At 34.7% G+C, this 9,247-nt stretch overlaps 1 protein-coding gene across 1 annotated transcript; it reads right to left on the bottom strand.

Annotated features, from left to right (window-relative positions):
* Nucleotides 1-1,662: 1,662 nt before the first annotated feature.
* LOC150096770 (uncharacterized) lies at nt 1,663-2,721 on the bottom strand. The gene has a single exon (XM_090408711.1). The coding sequence runs from the start codon at nt 2,719-2,721 to the stop codon at nt 1,663-1,665; it is 1,059 nt and encodes a 352-aa protein (XP_090264837.1).
* Nucleotides 2,722-9,247: the final 6,526 nt, after the last annotated feature.

The raw sequence follows: 9,247 nt of genomic DNA, 5'->3' as shown, positions 1-9,247 counted from the left end.
TTTAATTATGAGATCGTATAAGTTGAGCCCCCTCATGGGGTTAAGTTTTTATAGCTGTATATCTGTGTGTGTGTGTGTGTTCAAGGGACCGGTTTGCCTGCTTGCGGGATAAAAAACGCCAGATAAACTGGCAGACAAAATCCTACTGCCCGCGCCTAAGACCGGCTAACTTGGCTATGCCTGAGGAAGATCCTCAAATTCCTCACCTCTTCGACGGGAATAAAACCTGGGACACTCCTTCCCAAGTCATATGTTTGCGAAGCGCACAGCCAGAAAGTTTGAATAATTAACTTGTGCTACAGTGATACTTATTAATACGGCATGATTAGTATTCTGTGTGACGTGTATTTGTAAAAGGTCTTCAGTAGCATTCGTTTATTTCTAAGAGTTACCAATACATTCTAAAGTTTCATGCTAGCCTTTAAAATGGGTTTTTCATTTAAAAGTCATACAAATTTCTTGTAATGAATCTTCATGATTTCGTATCAGCCAATTGTAGATTACACAAATTTAAAAAAAGTTTTTAATTTGGCAGATTGAATTCAGCATTTACCTTTGGAAAAATAAAAACAAAAGCGCTATGAACGGCACAGGATGTAAACAATTGAAAATACGAAATTCTAAAAATATGTTAGGAGCAGTTCTTTTTGTTTATCTTCCCAAAAACTGCCTTTCAGATATTTGTTAAATTACTGTTCTGAAAATATATTCTCTATGAATTCTAAAAGCAGACAATTTTAAAGCAGCCCCTCATAGGGTAAATTATTTCTATGAGTAATATAACTATATGTTCAAATGAAGTATTATTCGATTAATATATTACGTGGGCATGTATATTCGACTTATAATATGTCTTCAAAACCTAACAATCCTTTGCTAATTATTTTGAGAATTGTTTCGGACGGACCAGGTTTTGCCCAACATGTTGACAATAAGCTCCATTGTGGCTGCGTGTCACGAAGCTCACATTGGTCAAGCATGGTCCGAAGAGTATCTCCAAAATTCCGTATGCTTCATTGGCAGCCTAATTCTCTTAATTTGAATTCCATCTAACATTTATGGGATCATGGAACGCAACATCTGTGGTCAACGCCACTGCTTTCTTGGTTGCTAGCCTATAGGATGTCATATTCAAAAAGTTGAATTCTTTGTGCCACGTAATAAAACTGTGGAATGAAACAAAACACTTTTATTGTGATTAAAGTATATTATTTGTTTTAAATTTAATGCCGGAAAATTGTTCAATTTTAGCACGTGAGGAAATAGAGTTATATCTAGAGAGGGAACATTTGAACAATGATTACAACAAAGGTATAGTATTGTGATTCATGTGAATTATTTTGCACAGTATTCATCCACACTTAAAAAATAATAATACAAAGTTCTCAATCGACAGATATTTTATAATATTCGTAGAATAAAAATACAAACCAGATAATTTATTACATTTACATACCATTAAGCATCATCTTTATTTTTATCTAAGTAGTAACAATCCGTTTATTACATTACATCGGTAGGATTTCTCTCATCGTCTATCAAGACACATGCCTTAGGTTATCCGAAAAATGTCATATGAATAATTACAGTAAAATAAACAATCGACTTATTTTATTTAACTTAAAATGACCGCAAATCGATTTATACAAAACGTGAGCATCCTTAAATGAATTGGCATCTTCCATTCACCATTCTCTGACCTGGAAGTCCGCAAGTCACAGTTCTGCACTTTTTGGAAAATGGATCAAGCAGTTCACCTTCTTCGCAAAGTCTTTTGCCTCCAACAAACTCCCCATCACTCTTATTAAAATCTATCAGAATTGCAAAGGACAAGGATGTATAAGATTTTCTGAAGAGACCGCTCTTATAGCATGACAGATCTGATGGTCTTACAAAATTACACAGTGCACAGTAGAAGTTACGATAACTGCTATCATTAGGACCGTATATGACTCCCATATGACTTGAGCATTTTCGCCTAACATAACCGTCAGTCCAGTTAGGAGCGCAATCTTCTATTTGATTTGTTACACACTCACGTATGTTCTTAGTTAAAAAACTGGGCACTTGGACGGAAAACCGGTATTCTACAAAATCTTCCCATCCAGCTGTATTTATCTTCTTAACACCCCAAGCATCTCGCCTAGAGTCATAAAATACTTTACCAAGAAATTCCTGAGATTCCTGGTAAAGCGGGACTGGAGAAACAGCCATTTTCTCGATGAAACGTAAATGCCAGAATACCGAATGTTCATATTCAAAATTACACACAGCACAGAAATAATTAACGTACGTACGACTGTTCCAAGGATTGGTTACGGGAAGTAGGAGTAATGGATCACTATTATCAGCTGGAGAATTTTCGCACATCCTCTTGATGTTTCTGTTTCCATTCCATCCGTTTTTACATCTGTTGATCATATATACAGAATAAGCCCCTGTTGAAACGCATTTCACACCGTTTAGTTTATTTTGGCCTTTCCTTAAATATATGGAATCTTCACAACAATCACCATAAAAATTGCATTCTGGGTCACACATACAATGATGTGCTATGTAGCTTCCTCCAACTGCATTGTTGCAAGTGAGATTAAAAGAACAGCTTTCCTGATACAGCTTTTCCGCTCTGTGTTGTTTTCTTGAAGATCTTTGACAGAGTAATGGAGTTAGATTCATAAGGATGAAACATGGAATCCACAATTGGAATAGTTCGTTTGCCATCGTTGTCTATCCTGCAAAGAATGTTGAAAATTATTCTTAGAAAGGTTTTCAGCATTACTAAATATATCACGTTTCTTTTTCCTGATGTTAAATAAATTACTTAAAACTATTATAATTAAAGAATTAGTTAAAACAGTGATAATTAGCTAGTTTGAACACAAATAGTTAAATGGTATTGTTTTAATTATAAATACTATTTCAGTTTAATTAATTGTTATTATTAATATAATAATTGTTTAGTCATTAATTTTTTAATTAATTAAATATATTATTAATTCTAATGAATCAAACATAGGTTACAATTTTAATCATTCAACTGCCCAAAGGGAGCCGTTCAATAACATATTCCCTTACGATAGTGCTTACGATATTCCCTTTTAATTTACGGTACTCTGATCATTTGAGACTTGTTTGTTTTGTTTTGTTTCCGTTTGAACATATTTTCTTAAGTTAGTAAGGCTGGTTTACTTGCATAAGAGACATGAGACTCAGACAAGAGATACGCTGCATGTCCTTGAGGCATGAAATACTCAGTTTCTATGATTAATGATTTGAGGTATTAATGTAGAATTAAATTTCAGAAAATATAAAAGATAAGATAAAAATAAATATACCTATTGATTAATGGCGGGAATATTCCTTGTATCAAATATCATTAACTCATAATCTCACTGCTCTTTACAAAGTAATGACAATTGGTAGTAGCGTGCACGATTTATGCTGTTGTGATGAGTGATGCACAAAGACTGGTTTGAAAATATTTCGACCAGTATGTTTTATTATTATTTTATTTATTTTTTTATTGTATTATATATTTTATTTTTATTTTTTAGTCGGACCTGTTATCATTATGGAAGCGGCAACGATTTGGACAAGTCCCGTTAATGGACAAGTGGCCCTAGGAGACGCTTTCAAATTTTAAGCGCTGTTATTTATAAACATCTCTTAGCGCAACCTTCAGGAAAAGATAACAGCTTCAATTGCGAGCATGTTTTTTTTTATTTTCCCGCAATGCATTATGGAACAAGTGTATTGAAGGATGTTTTCTTCTGTCGCATACTCGGAAGTGTTGCAACCAGCGAAATACGAGTATCACTGCAAGTATTGAATTGCTTCTTTGGACCCAATAATATAAAATCATGAATGATAACGCTAAAGAACATTATTCAATGTTTTCAAGATGTAACTTTTCGAAAAAAGACTCATAATTGACCTTTTAGTCTTAGCTTATTAAATTTTAAGAATACATGATAATCTCATTGTACAAGAGCAGTGCTAAAATGACGTGTCGACATGACAGTGTCTTTGAAATGAATGTAAAGATTTTAGTGGAGAAAGTTTTGTAGGTACGTAAGAACTCGCATACAGAAATAGGTAAGCAAATAAACTTAACTTTGCACCATGGTACTAAACGTAGATCATGTCTGAACAATTTGCTCATATTTTGCAATAATGTTAAGGCTGAGTTGGATAAAGGGAATGGATGCACTATGATAATTTGGACTTCGCTACGGAGAAGGATACCGCTTGAAAGGCTATTGTATAAACCGGAGAATACGGGATTCGAAAGTAAACTTCGATAAGTGGGTAGTTGACGATCTGTATCGGAAAGTGGTAAATGAGGCATGTCCAGCTGCGAGATGACCAGTGGTGTTCAGCAGTGATCAGCCCTTGGATTTTACTTTAATCTAAATATCAATGACATTGGAAAGTGCCTGAGAAGAGAATTTGATGTTTGCCGATGATCCCAGTATAGGCAGGTAAATCAGAGATATTACTGATGTACAGAATTTTCAAGATGATTTGAAAACGTGTCAATTCAATATTACTAAGTATAAAGTTATTCACTTTGATGTGATGAGTATTTTGCTGCATATTGTATTGATGGAATTATACTTGCAGTAACTGAACAACGTTTAGATTTATGATGGACAGAAATTTGAAGTTCAATAATCACATAACAAAAATTGCAAACAAAACTTCGAGGATAACTGCATTATTGAAACGAACATTGGCATATAAGGATATAGAAGTCAGTTTGATCTCCTGGGTTCAGGTGGGATACAGAAGCAATGGAACAACTGCAAAGAAAAGTTACAAAGATGATATCCGAATTATGGAATATAGATTACGAGGATAGACTGGAAGTATGTGGGCTGCAGACACGGGTAAATAGGAGAAAGAGGGGCGATATGATAGAAGTTTAGAAACTTTTGAGAGAGCGTTAAAGAATAGCAGTTGATGAAAATTTTCATTGTAGGGAGAGCAAGGGAGAATCCATGGAAATTATGTTTGTACGCGATTAAAAAGGGGTGGGAGCTAGATATTTCTCGCACAGAACCGTGAGAGATAGTGCAACAGTTTTGTGCCTTTTGTAGTGAGTGCATGTCCTGTGAATGAGTTTAAGAGAAAGTATTGCAGCTGGTACATGGGTGATGTATGTCCTCCCACAATGAGCCCTTAAACTCTTATTACATGTCCTATTGTATATTTTTGGACATCTGTTTGAAGTTCTTCATTTTTTAAATAATGTTAATTTCACTGTGTATGCGTGTACTGTGTAATTTGCAAAAAAATATTCTTTCGATGAATTATGAAATGAAAACATATCATTTAATTACATGTGCGGCGAATTGTTGTACGCAAAATTGTTGTTCGATGACTTGTTTATTCGACGGATTTCTTTTTCGATCACCTGTCGTTAAATGAATTGCCATTCGGTAAATTGTCTTTCGTTAAATTTTCATGGAATCAAGGAGAACAAGGGCCTCTAATTTTTAGACACCGTCACATTTTGCAATTCACTACTAGATTTAAAATTGGGGAAAAAATGTGCTATAACGAAAATTCTGATTTTTTCTAATACTAATTTGACAAGTATTCATTGAATATACTTGGAGATCGACTATTTTAATCTGACTCCATTAATCTTGCCCGAACAGAATCTTCAGATTATCCTATCCTATCCTTTCTCATCCGTCGGGACGGGTTGAGTCCCCTCCTAATGAAGGGTTAGGGGGGGTATTAATGCAGCCGGTTCGCGACTCCTCTGCTGCATTCCCTAAGGGCGATATTCCTGGCTGTATCCTGTGTGTGTTCGCTGGGCCGGTTTGCCTGCTTGCGGGATGAAAAACCCCAAGATAAACTGGGGGAAAAACCTGCTGTTCACGTCCAACACCGGCTAACTTGGCTATGGCTAAGAAAGATCCCTAAACTCATCACGTCGGCGACGGGAATCGAACCCAGGACACTCCTTCCCCAGGCATATAGTTGCGAAGTGCATAGCCACTAGGCTAACGGCGCGGACATCTTCAGATTATGTGTGGAGAAATAAAGAAAATTCGAGTATACCATTCCAATACTTCTGTTGTTTTCTACGAGATGCAGAATTCTGCTATTTTATCTGAAGTTAATTATAATGAGAATCAAGAAGTGATTGTATTAAACAAGAAGTGTATGAATTAGGAGTTTACTTCAGTTGTTCTGGTTTGCTTGTGATGGGGGATGTTATCCTGTCAAATCAGTATGAAAATGACCGAGTTATCTTACGAAAATACTTAGGATTGGTTCCTTACTTTTGTAGATGGAAGACATCAAACATAAATACCTTTAGGTGAGCAACTGGAAATAATCACTACATCAGAAAAATATGTTTACTTTTAAAAATATGTTAACCAATCCGATGAAAATATCAAAAGAAGGGTAGTGATGCTAAGAAACTTGTCAAATTTCATTGCGATGTTATTAAGTTTGCTATCCATACTATGTGTCTGCTTGTTTAGATATTATATTGTAATGTAAATAAAGAGAGAAAAGAAAACACTCAATCATGCTGCCAATACAATACGCCACTTTCTGGTAAACATCATCAGTACTGCTATTGTGTACAATGAGACCTGTCGAGTATCCATAATTATAGAATCACTTGTGTACCACAGTAAAAATTGAATTTATTATACAGCTATTTCTCCTTACGTATCGTAAAACATGATTAATATAATTTTAATTTTTACTGCGGTAAGCGTGTCATTCTATAGCTATCAATACTCCCAAATTATACTGCAGAAAAAAAATATACATTACTAGTATTAGTTAGAGATATTTTCGTCGTTATTGTTAGAATTAGAAAATAAGATTATTTGCAAAATGAACTGCTTACATGATAAGACTATCATATCGACAAATTCAATCCCCGATAATCAATACGAACGACCCAATTATATCAAAACTAAATGCACAACATGAAGATGATCGAGTGTTTGTCGATCATCTGCATTGTAGTATATCTGTTCTTGTAAAATTCAATGCTTTTTTATTTTGCTGTTAATAAATCGTATGTGTGATATGAGATCGATCAGAAAGTCAGACATTCTATAACGAAGCTTCGAGAATAATCAAACGACGTGTTCAAAGAACTTCTTATGGGATAAGAATCTGAAAGAAATTTTTTCTCAAGATTCAATTCCTCTCATTCTTATTATTGTGAGAATAATTGCTACAAATGTGAATCTTTTTAAGGAGTAACAATTTAATGCGTGATGGATCTATAAAATGTTAACGAATATAAACGTTTTCCAAACTGTGGAGAGCGACTCTGTGTCAGATCTTAACTAATACCCAGCACTGCCGTAAAGTAGTAAATCAGCACCTAGGGCGAAGACCAGAATTGCCATTTACATGATGCCATTTACATGATCCCGATGCCATTTACATGACAGACAGGTTTTTGCTTTTCTAGCTTACATTATAGGCGTCAAAGATATAAAATCTGATTCATCTTCTAATGTAAAGACTCGATAAGTACTTCATCTAGGGCTTGCCATCTGAAGGTGCATTAGTCGGTCTCAAACAGCTGTAGGATTCATTCTAAGGGAAATTTGCTCGCTCATCTTGCAAAACAAGCAAACATTAGGACACACACACACACACACACACACACACACACACACACACACACACACACACACACACACACACACACACACACACACACACACAGAATATACGGTCATAGGGGACTACGGAAATAAGAATTACCATCCTATTCCATTGGATATGGTTTAAAAAGCCTGCATGATACGATGTGGATCTATACCTAAGCATAAAACAGAATAGATAATAAAACCTTAATTTCAAAAACATTAATTTATTAAATGTAGATAAGTAGTTACCTAAGACTTGAAATTGATATACGTAAGTTCAATGTGAAAATCTCTATCATTTAGAATTATGGAAAGCCTTTGTATAATGCATAACATACGCTCTTAGATTAAAATCTACTCACCTGTTCTAAACAAAAGTGTAAATAATTCCCTAAGGGGTTATGAGAGGACACAGCCGTGCAACTTGCATTCAAGGCTTGCCAACAATGACGAAAACACATCTAATCAGTTCGATTGAATGCTGAAACCGGTGCACATTTTTTTCGCTTCCACATTCCATAAAAACATTTTTTCCTCGTCAGGTATCTCAGGCATTTCAACATAAAACTACACACCGGATAGGAAAAAAGTAAACAAACAAACATGCCACATTCAACAATGAAGTTAAAATACCATTAGGAAAAACAACAGTATCAAAGGGTCAGCAGAATTATCTCTATTAACCTCTGACATACGGTAGAATACAATAATGATTTCGCCTAACTTGTAACTGTATCCCACTCAAAACACAAAATGTAACCTAACGCATTGCCAACAAACTAAGCCACTTGTAAGAGCCGAGTCATATTTCTGCAGCACAAAATGCGAAATACTTTTGTGACATATGAAGGCATACTGATAGCACATTTATTTAATTAATTATATCTGATTATTATAATTATAATGCATGATGGATCGATGAAGTTTTAACGAATATAAACGTTTTCTGATAAAACGAAAATTTAGGCTACAGACTTTGTCGTTGTATGTTTTTTACAATACTTAAAATTGTTAAAACTGGGAAATGGAATTTACACGTAATAGAAAGATGAATCAATGACACGAAGGTTCCATAAACGTTTGATCTAAAATTCTGACTTTTACAAACAAATATGTCTACTTCTTAATTATAATAATTTTCTGTTTCATTTTCAAAAAGACTCGTAGACTGTCAATTTCGACCTCGGATTATTTGACTATTCTTTTTTTTTAATATATTTTATGCATCCCACAATGGATCTTACAACAGCGCACTGAAATGTGTCAGTTTCCTCCCAATCTGCTTTTGAAGCTCAGGGACGTAGTCATAGCAACGTAACTTGATTTCATATAAATGCAATTAATATTATCATAAGTCGATTAAAGATATTTTAATGGTTGCATATATGTGAATTGTGCGTGCGTTCTGCCATTTTATCGAGTGTTGCGGAGAAGAAAAATATTCCGGAGGAAAACTGTTCTAACGCCTAACGGCAAGTCACTTTCGGTCGAAGAGTAACATCTCTTCTAATATGAGATTCCTTGTATTTAAGACGAAAATTAAACCAAGGGTTTTCCAAACAGAGTATTGTTGTTACTGACTGAGCTACCTACCGTATAATGCT

This window comes from Typopeltis vanoorti, chromosome 18 (genome assembly GCF_054136105.1).
Source record: "Typopeltis vanoorti isolate ZY-2024b chromosome 18, IOZ_Tvanoo_1.0, whole genome shotgun sequence".
Classification (NCBI taxonomy): domain Eukaryota; kingdom Metazoa; phylum Arthropoda; class Arachnida; order Uropygi; family Thelyphonidae; genus Typopeltis; species Typopeltis vanoorti.
Note: the sequence above shows the minus strand (reverse complement) of the source record. Positions and strands in the feature narration are given on the sequence as shown.